The sequence below is a fragment of the Calypte anna genome, chromosome 3 (genome assembly GCF_003957555.1).
Source record: "Calypte anna isolate BGI_N300 chromosome 3, bCalAnn1_v1.p, whole genome shotgun sequence".
NCBI lineage: Eukaryota > Metazoa > Chordata > Aves > Apodiformes > Trochilidae > Calypte > Calypte anna.
Window position 1 is genome coordinate 43,422,420 of NC_044246.1, and position 17,697 is coordinate 43,440,116.

Consider the following 17,697-nt stretch of genomic DNA (forward strand, 5'->3'; position numbering starts at 1 on the left):
TTATTAGAATAATTTTTCCTCTTCCTTGACACTTTATTTGTTATGTTCAGTATTAACTGTGTCGTAGCATTTCTCAATAGCACCATAATTTACTAATCCATAAACTGCAGGGATATGTTTTATATTTCAAGAATTGTGAGTGCCCTCTCATCACCCTCCCAGAGAAACCTGAGACTGTTGTTCCCCCCACGTCATTAAGTGAAGTAAAAAGCAGAGCTTTCTACCCCATGTTGCAGAAAATACCTGTCTTCCCTATTAAGTGACTGATCCTGGAGTTTCTTATGCCTTGCATCCATCTGCTGTCAATTTAACTGGCTCCGCTAGCTGGTGGCTCCTTCTTATGACCTTGGAAGAATTTACAAAACATGGTTTCTATAAAAATCAAGGGGTGATCCCCATGTTTACCCTGTTGCCCAACTAACCATGTTTTGTTGCTACCAGCTAGTGCTGGAATATATGTGCAGCTCCCCCCACCTCTGCTTCAAGCCTGCATCCGGGAGGATCTGATGTCTTGGCCAAGATTTCCAGCTGCTGAAGTTAGCTCAGTAGATCAGTTGCTGTGGTGTGTGTGCAGTAGCTTTTTCTGGACCACTGTCCTTCTGGAAGCTTGGAGCACAAGTGCAGTGCTGAGGCTCTGCAGCCTGTCAGACCACGTCTGGAAGGTCTGGGGACAGCCTTGGCCATGTCTGCATCTCATATTTGGTCAGAATGGGTGTCCAAGGACCAGCCTGCTTTTGAATACCCCAATTTGCACTGCCTGGGAAGACCTAAACAGGCCTGACACTTCCCAGTCTCAATGGACTTTTTCTGCATATGTTAATGCTGAGGTGGGGGGAACCAAGCACACATCTGTCTGGGAAGCTGCAATCAGCCAGCACCTGAAAGGCCAAGAGGGCTAAAGAAAAAACTTACAGTATATGTGTGTGTGTGTACACAGCTGAAGGAGCTGTCTTTCATGGCTCTCTTGAATGCTTCAGCTACAGTGGCTGTGTGTGGTTCCATGTGCAGTGCACACATGTGCATCAGACCACATAACCCCAAAATAGGCATTTCTCTAGGAGCATTTAACCTTAGTTTTCCAAGTGCAGACATGGACTTGCAGCAAGACAGCCTTTTGCAAGATGGAACTGTGTTTATTTACCCACGGAGCAATTTTTATCTTTCATAAGGATGCGGGTACCAGCTGCTTAATTACAGGATTATGTATGTAAACTTGCATTTCATAAAAATTTGGAAGTAAAACCTTTGCCTAACAACAGTCTTATTCTTGGCAGTCCAGTTCCATCTACAGAAGCCTTTCATGGTAGAGACATATCCCACATGTGAGTTATTGTTACAATTCAATAAATACTTTACAAAAATAATGCTAGCTTTAAAAAAAAAATAAAAAATTAAGACATATGAACTCACCAATAGTTCCTCCCAGCTTCCTCTAGGAACAGCTTCCTCTAGGAACAGCCTCTCCTGTAGGACACTGTGCACTCAGCATATGATAAACAGGGGGGAAAGGGCCAGCTGCATGTTTTAGCTCAGGGGCCTTAGAAATGTGTATCCCATTTTTCCTGTTCTTTAAAAAAATAAACTTATTTATTTTCTTAAAAGAAAAAACCCAGCAGATCTAAAATGCTCTTCATACTAAAAATTAGGAAGTAACTCTTTTTTTTTTTTTTTTTTTTCCCCTTGTTTCCTTCTCTGGCCTCACTCCAGAGACTTACAGCATGCTTACTTTACAGATAGTTGCCCTGAAGATCTGCTCTCCAGCATAAGACATCAGCCCTGACAGCTGTAGTAATGTATCTGAGATGTCTCCAGGAGTGGGCTGTTTGTAACTCTTGCAGAACCACTGCATTGGGACTTTTTCTGCTCTGTAGGAAAACCACAGCTACATGTCCCTGCAAGCCTACCCTGGGTGGACTGCAAAGACCTGAGCTAGAAGGTAAAAGGAAGAATTCCAAGGCAAAAAAAAAAAAAAAAGCTAGTAGCTGTCTATATTCACTTTTGAGTATTAATCTTAAAAAAAATTTATTCCTTACTTAGATATGACTAGTCATGAAATCAGAGAAAACCGGTGCTGTAGGTGCATTAATCTTGTAAACCATTCCCATATGGAAGACTTCAATCCTATTTTTTATAACAACTTCTAAATATGTGCCCTCCTCAGCTGGGGCTTTGGGCCCTGATGGTGATGGCAGCTGCTTCCCCCCTCCCACCCCTTCTGTTACAGTTGGGGAATAAAATGAAATGCACATTATTAAATGAATGTTATTGCAGTATAAAATCCTACCAGGAAAAGTTTTATGTATGTTTGTGTGTAAAAATAGGTGTGTGTGAGATAGAGAGATATGTGTTTATAAATTACACACACTATGAAAAATACTTATGTATTATATTACAACTATATACATTCATTAGAAAGAAACTGATCAACCCCCTGTCAAGGAGACAATGCAGCAGCCACCATCAGTTCTATAGCATCCAGGAAATGAATGCTATTTTGTGTCTGAAGAGGAGGAAAAATCTCAGTATTCCCTTGCTTCTTGAAATTGCTTGTAGTAGTCTTCATCTGAAGGGTTTTCTGTGCACTTCTGCCCGTTGTTTGGAGGCCGTGCTTCATTGTATCGGCTCCAGTCACCTTTGCATATAATCCAAGGCAGAATGTCCACTTTGTAATGGAGTTCTGCTGAGAATTCAATGCTGATCAGGTTTGGTGTGCCTGCCCCTTTCCCTCTGGTAATCAGCTGCATGTTATCATCATAGCAGCAGTGCTGTGCTGCCAGCGTTGTGCTTTCCAAAGAGAGCATGGAGCGGATGCAGTATCGGGCAGTGGGCTTGTAGATCTCCAGTTTTTCCTTTGGACCACTTGCATCTTTCCAGCGGAAATTTTTCCTCTTAATTCGATCGTAGATTTCAGCAGTGCTGTATGCAACTTCTCTGGGGTAGGAGCATGGGCAGCTAGGAAGATCATTGACCACTTTGTGCATATATTTCTTCAAGAACTCACTTTTGCAGCTCATCCATCTTTCACAGCTATCAGTATCTGTTTAAAGGCAGGAAATGGAAACTTAAGATACCTTAAGATCAGTGATAACAAATGAGTAAAACCCAACTGCTCAGCATCAGAGCTTTGCTTAAGAAAGAAAGGGCAGTCAGAGCTTGCCTCACTATCTGCAAGGTGTTAAATGTGCTGTCTCTTCAGATAAACCAATCATGTGTGACTCAGGCACTGCTAGTCTGAATTACAGTGCCAGCAAGAATCCTTGACATTTCTTTGACCTGGCAAATTCTAATTAAGCCACTGGTATCCCCATCTCTGCAGCATGAGAAACACTTAAGGCTTTACAAGAGACAGAACTGAAATGGGGCAATCACAGTGGCCTGATGCCAATCAACAGTTCAAACCCCACTCACCTGGTAAGAACAGCAGATTCAGGAGTTGAAGGATTAAGTTTATCAGAATGCCAGAAATACCAAGATGGCAAGCAAGGCCTGGATTACTTTTTGTAGCTCATTATTAAGCCTTAATTCAGCCCTTCTTTTAACTAACCAATACTTTTTTCCTATTTGGTCTCTGTCTTCCCAAAGGGGTATTTCAAGCATCTGTAGTTCAGACATGGAGATTGACAGCTGGCAAATGCAGCCAAAAATGATTCAGATTCTAAAAGGGCATATGTGACACAATATCAATGTCTGTACATTAGGAAGACTTAATGGCACCAGAGCCATAACTTATAGCTGGGATTAAAGAGATTTATAGACTAGTAGCATATTTAAGACTTGCACCTTATTATTTTGCAGAAGTCTCGGGAGAATCCAGTTAAACATCTCCTACCTAAAACAATATTTAAGGTGTCTGTATCCTGCTATGGGCTTTCAAAAAGAACCCTGCATGCCTTGCTCCATACTTACTTAACAGGACTGTGGAGTAAGGCAAAGACTGGGACCTAAAACTCTGACAGCAAACATTCTTGCAAAATGTTTACTTATTTATCTGTGCCCTGTTTTTCTGTTTCTTTGAAGAGTCCTGTCCAGTCTGACAGTAATTATTGTGCTCTACCACTATAGGAGGGAGGTGCTGGATTACATTAGTAATCCAATTAGTCCAGCTTCCAATGTCTATGAATGGCCATGCTATTGGAAGAATGAAATCAGAATATTATAGAGGTTGTGGTGAGTTTTAGATAGATCAGTATCATCCCATGCCCTATAATACTGTTTCGGCTACCCCCACAGCAGCACAAACAGTTACAAAAACTACACATGCTCATAAAAGTAACTGTAATTTTTGAAAAATGTGACAGTTCTGCCTAGAATGCTTTTATAGTATCTTCCATTGGAGATACTTCAGCATTCTTCAGCAAAATACTAGACAGTGTTTGATTTCCCCCCCCCCATCTATTAGTGTGGAGCTTTAAGGGTCTTTTCTGAAATAGGACACTGAATCACCATTTTGGTGATAATAATGGAAGAGGTGTAGAAACGTGCTAAGACTTAAGAGGAGAAAGATTCTATGACAGAAGCAATCTAAGGTTGTGACTGTAAAATTAAGCAATTTAACGGCCATTATTACTGACATTTTTAATTATAAACTCAAAATCTTTGTCCTGCTGTGAGAGTCGAACCAGGAAAAATCTAAAGAAGTCTTTTATCTGTTTCTGAAAACTTGAGTAGGCTGCTTACCAACTTCAAACAGTTTGGTAGCATTGAAATCTTCACTTCCTGCGAGTAAGCTCACTTCTGTGGCAGCTGTTCGGAAAGTATCTTCGATCCCTAAGACAAACAAACACTTGTTAGTGGAGGTGATGTTTTCCTATTAAAAACACAATGCCATCAGCTGCTTCCCTTCCCTAGTTCTGTGAGGTGTTCTTGTTTGTCAGGAAAGTATTCTGAAATTGCTGATGGAAGGAGCATTAATTTAAAAGTATAACGAACAAGGAATGCGTGGTGTTAGGAAGATAAAGTATTACCGTAGTACAAAGGTCAAAAGCTGTCATGTTTTAGAGGTTTGATTATATTTAAGCATCAGACTTGTCAGTTATGAACCCAGGGACTGCAGTGAGGGAGCCAGTTTTCTTCTTCCTCTTCCGAATGCAAGGCTTGCCAGCATCTCCCAGTTATCCAGGCAGAAGCTTTGTACACGCTTCACCAACAGCCACCTGGTCATCTTTATGAGACCAGCATCATCTCCAGATCATGTACCACAGGTGACTGACAAGATAAAAACAAGCCTCCAGATGGAAGCTGTCAAGCCCTGGGTACAATTTGATGTCTAATACAGACAGCCTTTGTGCCACCTCTAAACCAGAGTGACATGCCTGAAGACAAGTGAGTAAGTTCCTATTCCTTTGTGGGCAAACATTTTCCAGGATGTACAAGGAAGAATGCTGCTATTACAAGAAGATTGGTGCTTGTTGGTCTCTCCAGTGACAGGGAGCTGAAAGGTGTGAGTAGGCAAGAGATAAGTAACTTCTCCAATCTATCCCATACCCCCACCTACAATAATCAAATAAAATATTAGCATCGTAAAATATCAGGATCTTCCACCAACCTCCAGTTAAGTGTTTGCTATCACTAGAGAGAAACACCATCTGTCAGAAAACGTATTAATTGATTATGCCAAGGCCAACATCTTTTCATTGCTGCTTCAGTTTAGGCTCCCTACCAGCCTAATGTTTCCCTAATGTTTCTGTGACATGTAGCCTTAAAACAAGTATCTCTCCAAAGAAGTAAAAGAAGTATCTGAATAGGTTTGTTGGTGGGCTTTTTTTGAGGGATTTTTTTGGTTTTTTGTTTTGGTTTTGGTGTTTTTTTGTTTGTTTTTTTGTTTTTTGTTGTTGTTCTTTTCCACTGAATTAAAGACCTCCAAAGAGTGCAGAAAGCTCTTAAATGCATGATAACTATATGGTTAATAATGAAGCATGTTCACCATCCACCTTCTTGCCAATAAACTTTCTCCTTATCTCTTGAACTGGGGCATAATAGTGGCTTGCAAAGCTTCAAAACAACCTCAGGCCACTTTTCAATAAAATTATGATAGGGTTTTGCCTTAACTCCAGCAGTAGATGCAGAGTAATAGATACTCAAGAATCTATTACAAGGCAGTAATTCACTGCGGGAATCATAAACAGCAGAAGCTGAGCTTTGCACTTGTAATTTAAAAAATGTCAGCAGATCCTCAAAGAGTGAATGTATTTTGCTTGCTGATCGTTGGGGGTCTATTGTATGACATACTATATTATTTCAAGTTTGCCACTGTTTGATGCTAGATGGTAATAAATACTGGAGAACAGAACTGGTAGCTACATGCTTTCTTCTGGATTTCACCCTTTATTATTAAGGTTTTAGGATGTATGACAGCATCTAGAAACGTTTTTCTCCTGAACTGCCTAGCACCCATGACCTTACAAAGGATGGAAGCATCTATCTGTGAGTGAGAAACTTTCTCCAGCTCTCTCTCTGAGGCTCCTAAGTCTTCTCTTCAGCACTGCTGACATTTCACTTGCCATAAAAAAAATCGTGACCTCCAGTTGAAGAACTGCCTTTCTGAGTCACTAAGTAAACTCACTGAAATGGATACCACCATGGCATGTGTTTTTACTTCTCTCTGATCTTGAGAAGTAATGAAATTGCACATACCCCATGCATTGTGGCAACTACTACATCACTCCATTACAAACTTGCCTAAATCCAAACACAGAGTGGCATTTAAAGAACATCATGGGAAAGTTTTCCACAGCAGATTTAATTTTTTCTGATGTGGGTTTGAGTGCTCAGCCCTGTTTTCACCAAAGTGAAAACTGCGTGATGGTAAGGACACCTCTGGGACTGGCATTTAAATGTCAATCCCTGTGAATGGGTAGCAGCTAAGGTCACCCATGCATCCCTTCATCCTACTGTGCATAGCTGCTGCAGGACCAGACTTGCTGTTTTATAGTTCTCCAATTATCAAGCAACATGTAAGGTAACAGAGTTGGTGTTTCTACCTTAACATTGACTTTCTAGGACAGGAAATTTTGTAGCTTAATGCCAAAAGAACCCAAAAACTCCGGAGCAAAGCAGGTATTTAAAGTATTTTTTTTCACTATTAGTGCACATGGCAGTCTTGAAGCAACTCTGTACACATTAGGCAGAAAACTGAAAAGCCATATAACTGGGGGGAGCTATTTGTTCACAAAACAGGCATGCCCATTCACTGCACAGCAACACATGAGCTCGCTGAGGTAACAGCACAGCTGTTCTCAAATTCTAAAATTAATACAAATTTGTTTCAAGAGAGTCGATTACATCCTTTGGAATACAAAACGTACTGTGCACAAAAATGACTGTCGTAACCTAAAAAATGTCTGTATTTGTCTTTTAAGTCCCAGGGGACAGCAGACTGCATCAAGCAGCATATTATTACCAGTGGAGAACCTGCCATTTCACACCCCCCCTTGAAAGTCAGCATGTCCCTTCCCACTAAAACTCTTACCTAGCCGGGGCACAAACAGGCCTCGGGCTTTGTGTGCAGGAAGGCTCTGTCCCCCTCAACCATCCCTGCCCACTCCCCCCGGACTGCCCCTCACCTGGGCAGTTGGGTCTGTCACAGGTCCGTGACTCAGTGGCAGTGCAGGCGTACCCGCAGGACCGCGTCCGCTTCTGGTTGCCGCTTCCGCAGGTGACGCTACAGAGGGACCATGGGCTCCAGTCTCCCTCACCATCTATATAATCTGTGTGAGAACAAGGATGGGGAAGGAAATAAAGAAACGAAACTCCTGCTACCCAAAACTACTGAACAGTGTTCCGTATTTAAGAAGGCGAAATAAGAATGGAATCCAGATGTCTCTACCTGAAGCTCAGGCTGAATGCCAGGCATAAGCCTGCTGTTTAAATGGTTTTCACACTTGATGCTCCTCAGGGAAATGAACACAACATTATTTGAAAAAATATTTCCTTTCTCTTTTGACCTTTTGGCAGCTGCAAATCCTCAGCTGCAACGCTGGGTCATGAACTAAAAGTGCACATCTATTCACATAATTTCCCTGTATATGGGAATAAATTTTCTGACCACAGACTAATCAGGCACAGGATAAATGAAGTTTTCTTTTTCTTTTTTTCAAAACATACTCACTCAATTAATTTTAGGACAAAATGAATGTTGGACTATGAGTGGGCTGAGGGTCATGCAAAAAGTTGCAATTCTGTTTTTAAGTTTCTTGAACAGGAACTAGATATCACAGGAGTACTGCTATGAATACAGGGAGACGCACACGCATCTTGAACCCAAAACAACAACATTCATAGTATTTCATATGAATTATCAAATAACATAAAATCTGACTAGCAGGCGTTTACTAGGAGGAATATTATGAAAATGAAATATGACTTTATTCTCTCCTGGTACACAGCCAAGGGCAACCGATACCAAATCTGCACCACTGTGCCTCGATGTCACTGTAAGTAGCTAAACCCCTTAGAACCCATCTCCTTTGTTTGCTGAGTTAATTGTCACACATCCCACTTCGTGAAGGCCAACAAATGAAGCCCATAAACCAATCCCAGTTTACTTGCTTTCCCAGTAGTCTCTCCAGCTGAGTGTGGTATCTCACTAGCAAATGTCTGGCTTAATGAATTGCCCTGCAGACTACAAGAGATGCTTAACTGCCCCCTGTGATGATGACTTGCATCCTTTGCTCATTTGGGTTAAACCAGGACTAGTATCAAAACAAAATCAGGTATAATGCCTCTGATCCAGCCCTGCTCTGTAGCTAGAGGCTGAACGTGTATGTGCAGGCGAGACACAGGGACAGATCCCTGCCTGCACTGGCCTCTGTGCTACTCGCGATTCCTGCTCCCCCCCACTGCCATGCTGTCTGTGGGCTTCCTGAGCTGGTTAGTAGGACACGTAACTTGATTTGTACCATATGTAATGACTGACGACAACTCTGTGGGGTGCAATTAAACATTTATTGCCAGGAGTAGGGGAAGGTTATATATCTCACTCATAGGAGGCTGCCTAGATGCAAGTTCCTTGTGGCTGGGACCTCACATGCTTTTGCACACTCACACTGCCCAGGAAGCCACCACACCTGAATCAGGTATCCATGCTGTAACAGGTGGGACCATGGGCCTTGCAAAGTGCTGTGATTCTGGCATTTGCTAACCCAGGGGGCACAGCAGCACTCCAAAGAGGCATAAGATCTCTTGGGAAAATGTCATCTACATCTCTCCCTGGCCTTGCTCTCCTACCCAGCTCTTTTCCAGCTCTGAATTTTTATCTCCATGAGCCTGGTGAGGAAGAGGGAGGCTGAGCAGGTGCAATGCTTGTCAAGAATCCCAACCTGGGAGGCCTGCGAAGGGCTGGCAGAGCCCTGCAGTGCTGTTTTTTCTTTTTTTAATCAGGGGCAAGAGGAAGGAGACAGAGCTGTGAAACGTGTGAACAGGCCTATGAGTGGAACAAGCATAAAAGCTCCATACAGGCAGGATCTGTGACTATATACTCCTGGCCAAGGCCAGTGGCCCATGACATTTTAGGTTAGTCAGAAGGCCAGGAGTCTTTTTTTAAATAGTGGGGTGCTCTGGTGTATGGCAGAGAGCTCTAGGATCCTTTTGAGTCCTATCCACCAGGAGCTTATACTTCACTAAGAAACACAGTATCTATGTATCTGTATCTATACCACATTATATTTTTCAGCTGGAGGTCAACCTTTTCCTCCTATTTTCCTATTTTTAATCCTTACTGGGTTTTTTTGGTTAGTCTCGTTTTGTTTTTTTCTTCTACCACAATTATTTGTGAAAGCGATTTTATTTTATCTAAATTAATAGATACCTATATAGATAGATATGATACCTATATATATAGATAGGTTCCATGAAATGTCTCTCTCACTTGTTCAGTCTCTAGAACTTAAAGTTAACAAAAACAGGGGGAAAGTAAGACTGGATCAGTGCATTACATGGAGTATCTAGGGAAGGCAACATAAGTCCCAGGGTTAAAGCACTTTGAAACCCTGCTCTGACTAGAAATCTTCTGTAGTTATATATAACTTAAATCCAAGAGGCTCTGCGCTACCTGTGGGCACATCCTAGTTCACCTCCTTTGAGTCATTCCCATGTGGATAGTTACTACAGGTTGGGGCAGTGAGTAACCGTAGCTGGTCTCTGTTTCTAGTTTCAGCAACTGTTTCATACAAGCTGAAAACAATTGTTTTCACCATGACACATCTGGAAGAGAATTACACACGCAAATACACAATGTTCCTGCTGCATATGCCACTCCCCACACATGCACCAACATAATTCATCTTATTTGTGTATTCACCAAATACTACCACATTTTAGATCTTGCTTATTTATACAATAATTGTATTTCGGTTCAGAAACCACTGTATGATTCTAAATTTGTATTTATCCTTAGACTAAAAATAAATACGAAACCTTGTTTCCTTTGCTTTTTTTTTTTTTTAAAAAAACAAGTACACTTAGGACTAAAAAAAGGTCCTGTTATGGGATAACTGGTATGATTTTCAAGATTATAGACTTACTAGAGGAATGCAGCTACCACAGTACAGCTTGTGCATCTGCACAGATTTGTATTTAAAAGCTGATGAACAAAAGCCACATGTTGAAAAATTCTGTTTTGCTTGGCTTTTGTTCAATGATGCCTCACCATTCCCATTTCCCCCAAACTCGTTTTTACAGTCCCAAGATGCCCATAAGAGGCCTGGAACGCAAACTCACCATACTCTGGCTGCTCCTTGGACTCAAATGTCCGGTGACTGGGTGCATGACTATCCCACCCACCGAGAGGGTTTAGGAAGTTGCTGTCCTCAGTAGTGCTGTCATACTTGTAGTCCTGGTCACCGCTGCTCATGCGAGCCAAGGTGGAGGACCTCTGCCACCAGTTCCTCCAGTCAGGTGATGGGACTGGCCAGCTAGGCTTGCTGCTCTCTTTCTGCAGATCCTTCTCTGCCTCGGTGTCAGGGCCATCCACCACTTCAATAGTAACCTATGGTATTCAAACAGACCAGCCCGTCCATCAGCACCTCCTCCTAGCCAGTGGGAAACTTTCTATACAGTGAAGACAAATGACTGGTGTGCTGCCTTGCAAAGGGGCTGTGTGGGGTTCGCGTGTTGGAAACCATTTGGGGATTACTGAGCCCAGAGATATGCAGGGGCTGAGTGGTTCCTTCTGCCACCTCTGCTGAATCAGACCTTGGAACAAAGGCTAGGAAAAAATCCTGCACAAAATAATAACCCATGCTGTGCCTAAAACCTTTGCAGCGTGATTTTCTGCCTTATGGGGAAAAGATGTTAAAACCCAAACACATATGACCAGGAAAAAGAAAACCGAATCTGTTACACTAATTAGGCCGAAGCTGAATTAAGCATGAAGCACACAAGCCTGCAGAGCCCGTTCGAACAACTCGGGATGACTCAAGACAAAGGAAGTCCCCGGGCGCGAAGGTGGCGGCGGCGGAGCCCCGGCCCCTGCACCTGCCTTGCCATCTAGTGGCAGCTCAGCCCGCCCCCTTGCAGGGATTCCCCGCAGCACCCGAGCTGCCATCGCCCACCCCCGTGAGCTGTCACCACTCCACGTGGGCTGTCACCGCTCCGAGAGCCAGCGGCTCCATCAACCATGGCCGAGAAGGTCCCTTGCTGCTAAGCCCTTGGAAGCAGGTCCTCCTTCTGTGCTGGAGACCATAATGATACACAACCTGTTTATGGTTTCTACAGAAGCCCAGAGCCAAGATTCAGTTTGCTGCCCAATTCTCTCACAGACATCAAGAATGTAAATATAATTCTGCACAGGGCAGCCCTTGATTAGTCCTTGTCTGTGCTGAACAATGTATAACTATGAAACTCTTAGAAAAATACTATGTGTGGATATAGGTGGCTATTTCAGTAGAAACAGGAATTACCCATCAGAAACCTTGGCTCTATGAGTCATGCAAGTGCACTGTGGCCAGAGATAAATCATAAAATGCTCTGATGCCTCACACTAATGTGTTTCAGTGGTTGTATTGGTGTGGCTAAACAAGCACGACACAGAAGTGACTATCAGATATACTCATACTGTTTAATAGGTGTGGAGAAGTTCTTCATGTTTTACAGATTTCCAAAGCAGTCTTTCAAGACAGTGCTCCATGAAAATCAGGTTGTGTAAAACCAGGAAAAACAGAACAATGCACTATTATGCTACAAGTCATTTACATAGCTCTAAGGATTTGCATGTTGGATAAAAGGTTTAGTTTTATACATCTGTTGTTAGTAAAATCCAAAGGCACACAGAAGAAAAAGAAAGAAAAGAGCATCCTTTGTTTCTTCAGCTACCTGTGATCCACAGACGAGTGTGACATAGGAAGCAAACCAGAACTGCTGGTGTAGCTTTCTAGCTGCAGGCACAGCTACACAGACAAGACAATGCCCAAGCATCGTTTTTGGAGAAATGAGATTGTGCATCTATTTCATGCTTTGCATTTGACTGTAGATCAAGCCATTGAAAAAGAAACAACTTTAAGTCTACAAAGAAGCTCCACGGGGAGAAAGAGCAAGAGTGAGAGAATGTGTGGTTGTCAGCCTAATTGCATCATCTTTACACAAGAGATATTTTACTCCCAGACAAAATATGGAATTACAATGATTACTTCCTTAAACCTTAGCTTCTACAGATGAAGAATTAAAATGGGCTTCATAAGCTTGAAAACATCAGGGTTAATTCAGGGATTCAAAATAGTTGCATTTATCCAAGCAAAACAGAGTCATCACAATAAGTGAAAGGAAACAGTGTTATTGGGCGAGTGATGCTGCGCACTGCTGCCACTTGGGGGGCATTAGTACTGTCCACATGAAAATTAGTATGATTAGCATTTTAGTAGCAAGTATTTGTAAGACCACATTGACTCTGTAAGCAATGGGGGTCATAAAACCTCATCAGACCTCCAGCAGCACTGCCACTAACTTGGCTTCATGACATCTCTGTGCAATCAGTTATCCATCTCCAGTCTGGTTTTGCTACCAAAGAGGCTTATTACAGCGGCCTTTAAAATGAGTTTTCCAAGACACTTCCTGTTAAAAAGAGACCATAACAAAAGCAAAATCCAGTGTGCTGATCTGACACCTGTATTCCTCCCTCTGCTGTTTTAAGCTTTGATTACCAAGTTCTTTGTTTAACATGTGTCATAAAAAAAAAACTATGAGGGAAAGAAATTCTGTCAAGGACACTGGGATTGCCTGAACACCTACTCTTGGAAATTAGAAAAAAAAGACAGCTTCAGTTGACTCTGGTTCTGCTTGTTTCCAGGCATTCGTCTATGCTTTGTCCAGCCCCATTTAACTCTAATGGACCTTCCAGAGGCAGGGAGGAAATCTGTGAGTAATCCCAGTAATCCCTCCGTGGTGTGACCCAAAAGTTAGGGCAGAGGTGTGAGAGGAGGCTGCTGCTTCCAGTGAGCAATTGCTCCCCCATCCCAGTCTAAAATTTAGAAAAATTGGCATTCAATATGACTACATAAACATATACATGATACCTATACATGACACATAAACATGTATCTTGTTTGATTGGTTTCTATATTGGAGGTTGTTTATAAAAAGGGAAAGAGAAATCAGATCTAAAACTAGTCAGTAAAAAAAGACCATTTAAAGCAGCTCTGGAAAAAGTTTCACGCTGTGTAACTACTCCAACAAAAACTTGTTCTCTCAAAAACTAAAAATTAGACCTGGTCTAGTATTTCTATCTTGGATTTGGCTTAAAGACTTCATTTTCTCCAGTTTCTTCTTTCAGTGATTATCAGACCTGTAAAGACTGTATTTTCTCAAGCTTTCCAAAATGTCTGTGGTAACATGGTTCTTGTATAAATCCACAATCATCTCTATAGGTATTCAAAACCTAAAATGAAGCTGCTTCTTTTATGGTTGTAAAAGCTATAAATAAGGATGTTCCTCTACAAATTGTTAAAAACAATTGGCATAGGTACATTAAAAGAGGAAATTTGCAGTCAGTTTGCGATGAAACAAATGTATCAAGCACAGATGTCTTGAGACACCAACATCCAATTTTCTCCTGGCCAAAAATATACAGAAGATAAATGTTATCCCCGCCTTTTGGAGTGCACAAGAAGTTCTGTGTACTTAGTTCTGTTTACTGAGACAATGTTTCTGAACTCACTTTACTGGGGTAAACATTGCCCTAAGCAACAGGAAGATGATGTTGCAATATTGTGCAAGCAGTGGGTTCTAGGACATTTCTATGGGATGTTTCTTTCAAGCACCTGATGTAAAGTTTCAATGCACAACTTGCCACCCTGTGAATGTGGGTATATGGAAGTCAGCAATGAGATAACAGCAACAGCAGAACATAAATGCTTTCATTATAAAACACTGAAATAATAAATTTAGGCTTACGCCACAAAACAACTTCAGTTAAAATGATATCATTAGATATCAACACTTGGAACTGTTTTCTGGACTTGATGAAAAGAAAAGCGAAGGACGCCCAACATTTGCTGGGAGTAAAGAAGACATCATGACTTCAAGGCTGAAATTTGTATTTAATGTTGTCAGTCCTAGTTGCAGTCTTTGATGGGCTTAAGTGAACCTCAGAATTAAAAATCTGGCCCAAACCCCAGCTCTGAATGCTGCACTCTGCAGCGAGCTCTGGTTACACCACGACATTAAGAAATCTGCGCAGAAGTAGGAACAGCCCTGGCGCTGAGAGTGGTTTAACTATGTCCCTCTGGCACCCTGCTCTGCCCAGACCAGTCTCTCCAGCTCCCTAGGAGGACTTGCTAGCTTCTGGCATGGCTATGCTGCACTTCTGGCACTGCAGCTAGCTCAGGGAAGTGGGAGGACTGACCTGGGAGACAAGTCTTGGGAGCAGGGAGTTCTCCATGCTACAGACACAGCCCAAGGGTCAGAAAAGCCCTGCTTTTCTGGGGATTAATTTAGTGATACAGACAATAGCTTCACTGCTACCTAAATGATTAAACCTTATAGGAATTACAGGAAATAATCTCTGCTGAAGCTCTTCAGTTCTTACTGTGCTGGATTGGGGCTGAGATATATTGCATCAAAGCTCAGTATTGCTGATGCTGCTGAGTCTTGTGTGACAACACAGACAGTGTATTACTTTCCAGTGCTTTGAAACAGCAGCTTCATATGACAAATACAAATGCCACCGAAAAAAAACCCTCTAATAAAATGTTAAAACTGATACAGATGGAGGTGAAGGAAATGGCTGTGGATAAAGGTGAAGAGCTGGTTTGAAGGCTGCAGTTCTTTCTTAAAGGCTGATCACGCAACCTTTTTTTTTTCACTGTAGTTGTTATGTTGCTAGAGTGGGTTGGTCTGTGTAGGTATTTTTTTAAGGGAAGGTAGAAACAAAATATATATCAAAGAGAATAAATAAAGCTAACACAGCAGCACTGGCATGGCATGATATGGCCCATAGGCCTGATGCAAAATGATAAAGACAGCATGCTGGCACCATCAACTTCTTCTGGCTTAAAGCACTCCTATCAATTGCTATGAATCCCACAAATCAAAGCAAGGATTTAAATCACAACAGAATTAATAATATACCGCTTTAGTTCAGTTTTCCAGGGAACATAAACATATTTTTAGGCCAGGAAGGAATCCTACCTAACCCTGCCTAGTTTCTACTTGGAATCCATCACCTCATCCAAAACATTTAACACATCCATTGCGACTGGAAGTACTTAGCTGTGTTTCAGGTATACTTAATGTGAAGCTTGATCAAGATTCAAATTCTCTAAAGAGCATTAATATCAACAAAATGTTCTTGCACAACAAACAGTAAGGAGGCTCCCCTTTCCTGCTTAGCTGTCATGGTGTGCAGCACTGATAGGAAAGCAGCAAAGCAGTGGCATGACAGAGAGCAGCACAATACCTGTTCCAGTACAGAAACCTGGCTACCCAGGAGTAAAGAAAAAAGGGAAGGTTCAAGAGCAAGAGTTCAATTGCAAGTTGAAAAATCTGATTCCAAACAGAGGATCAGCTGCAGAGAAGAGCTGAGGGCTTGTAGAAGGCTTGTTAGAACAGATGAGAAAAAACATCAGAAATGGAAAATAAGCAGGTTCCTATAAACCCCCCATGTGACTTCATTCTGCTACTCAGGTGTAAGAATGTCTTTACTCTGAATAATCACCCAACCCAATTACAAGGTCTGCATATATCCCTTGGCTAGTTTGTCAAACAAATGTAAGCCTATACAAAAAAGGATTTTCCACTTGTGAAAGGAAATCCAAAGAAAATGTGCAAACAGTTTTGCAACCAGCTTTTCATCCAAAAGTTTTCCAGGCACTGACAGAATTTTTAAAATGACAAAAAAGAAGAAAATATGCCCCAAACCAAGCAGCCTTTGCTTGCTTAAGAGCAGCTGCTGCAGTTAGTCTCAAACAACTACTGTGGAAGCCATGTTAAAGCATAAAATGCCCCTTCAAATGGTGAGAGATTTTACAAGGCTAGAACACCGCAGAATGCCCAGTAAGTTTTGCCCTGGTCTTGCATACAAAAAGTAAAATTACACTGGGATTACTGCAGCTCTGAAGTTTTTCTAGAAGACAGTCCACTATGCTTGCATTCGATTATCACCTGATAATCACAGTAGTACTTGGGAACTTGTTAATTTTCTGAATACTTGTGCTTGTATTCTACTTTCCAACTCTTCCTCCCTGAAAGAGCATACAACCAGGGCATGATTCAGCAATTGCAGTCTCACAGGAAACCAGAGTAGGAATGGCCATAAATAGAACTCACTGGAGTGCCTTTTTGATCTGACTTTTTAGGCTGATTGTTATGTCTGTTTATTAGGTTTTTAAATGTCCAGGTATAATTTCCCTAGAAAATTTTGTTTGTTTGTTTGTTTGTTGGTTTGGTTTTTTTTGTCCATGGAGGTTTATAGTAATAGAAGGGAAAAGAAGTTGCAGGTCTTCAAGAGGTAAATGAGGACATTGTGCTAGACTTAAGACACAGAGGCTTTTTCCACCTTTCCAACCTCACTGTCCTAGAAGAACTTTTAAATTAGCATCCCCAGGACTGTAACTTACAGAGCCTGAAGCCATTGTGCAAAAAGAAAAATGAGTCTTGAGTCTTCTTTCACCTGTTAAACAGCTGATGAGGAATCTGCAAGCCAGCAAGTGTCATTATTTCCATTTAGGTCAGTGTGGTACTGTTTAATGAGCAAGAATTTAGTATAACCCTATTTTCTCCAAAAGGGCAGGCAACGTTTTTTACAACGTTTAGGCAAAGAAATAAATTTTCATTGACTTTGTAGTGAATTAATGGGACTTTTATCTCCATGAGGCCTGACCCGCTGCAGGACTGTCAACCAAGAACTTAAAGAAGTGTTGTATACACTATATATGCACCTAAGTGAGCTTAGGAAATCGAATACAGCACTCAGGGAGCTTGTTTCTGAAAGAGCTGATCTTTTTGCACGAGAGCTCTGGGATTAATGTTGCCCAATGTTTTGCAGTTTACAGGACTAGGCTTCCCAGTTCTCAGTCCAGCAAAAGTGCTGACATAGTTGACTGACATTTCCAAGATCAGGTGATGGAAAAAGAGGTCCTAGCAGAAGCAGTTGCTACAAAGGCAAGCCAGGGAAATGTTTTAATCTCATTTATCTATTTTCTGGGTTTAAACATCAAATGCTGTTATGAATCAGATAGATTTTTTGCTTCCTCCTGTCCTCCTCTGCAG

The 17,697-nt window shown here is 41.7% G+C and overlaps 1 protein-coding gene across 1 annotated transcript in view; it reads right to left on the reverse strand.

Annotated features, from left to right (window-relative positions):
- Positions 1-1,595: 1,595 nt before the first annotated feature.
- ISM1 (isthmin 1) overlaps positions 1,596-17,697 on the reverse strand; it is a 38,692-nt gene continuing 22,590 nt past the window's right edge. Inside the window, exons 3-6 of the mRNA XM_030447667.1 lie at positions 10,717-10,984; positions 7,563-7,706; positions 4,678-4,767; positions 1,596-3,037 (exon numbers count right to left, since the gene is read on the reverse strand). Coding sequence (XP_030303527.1) covers positions 2,520-3,037; positions 4,678-4,767; positions 7,563-7,706; positions 10,717-10,984 — 1,020 coding nt within the window. The 3' untranslated portion in view covers positions 1,596-2,519. The remainder of the gene's footprint in view (positions 3,038-4,677; positions 4,768-7,562; positions 7,707-10,716; positions 10,985-17,697) is intronic.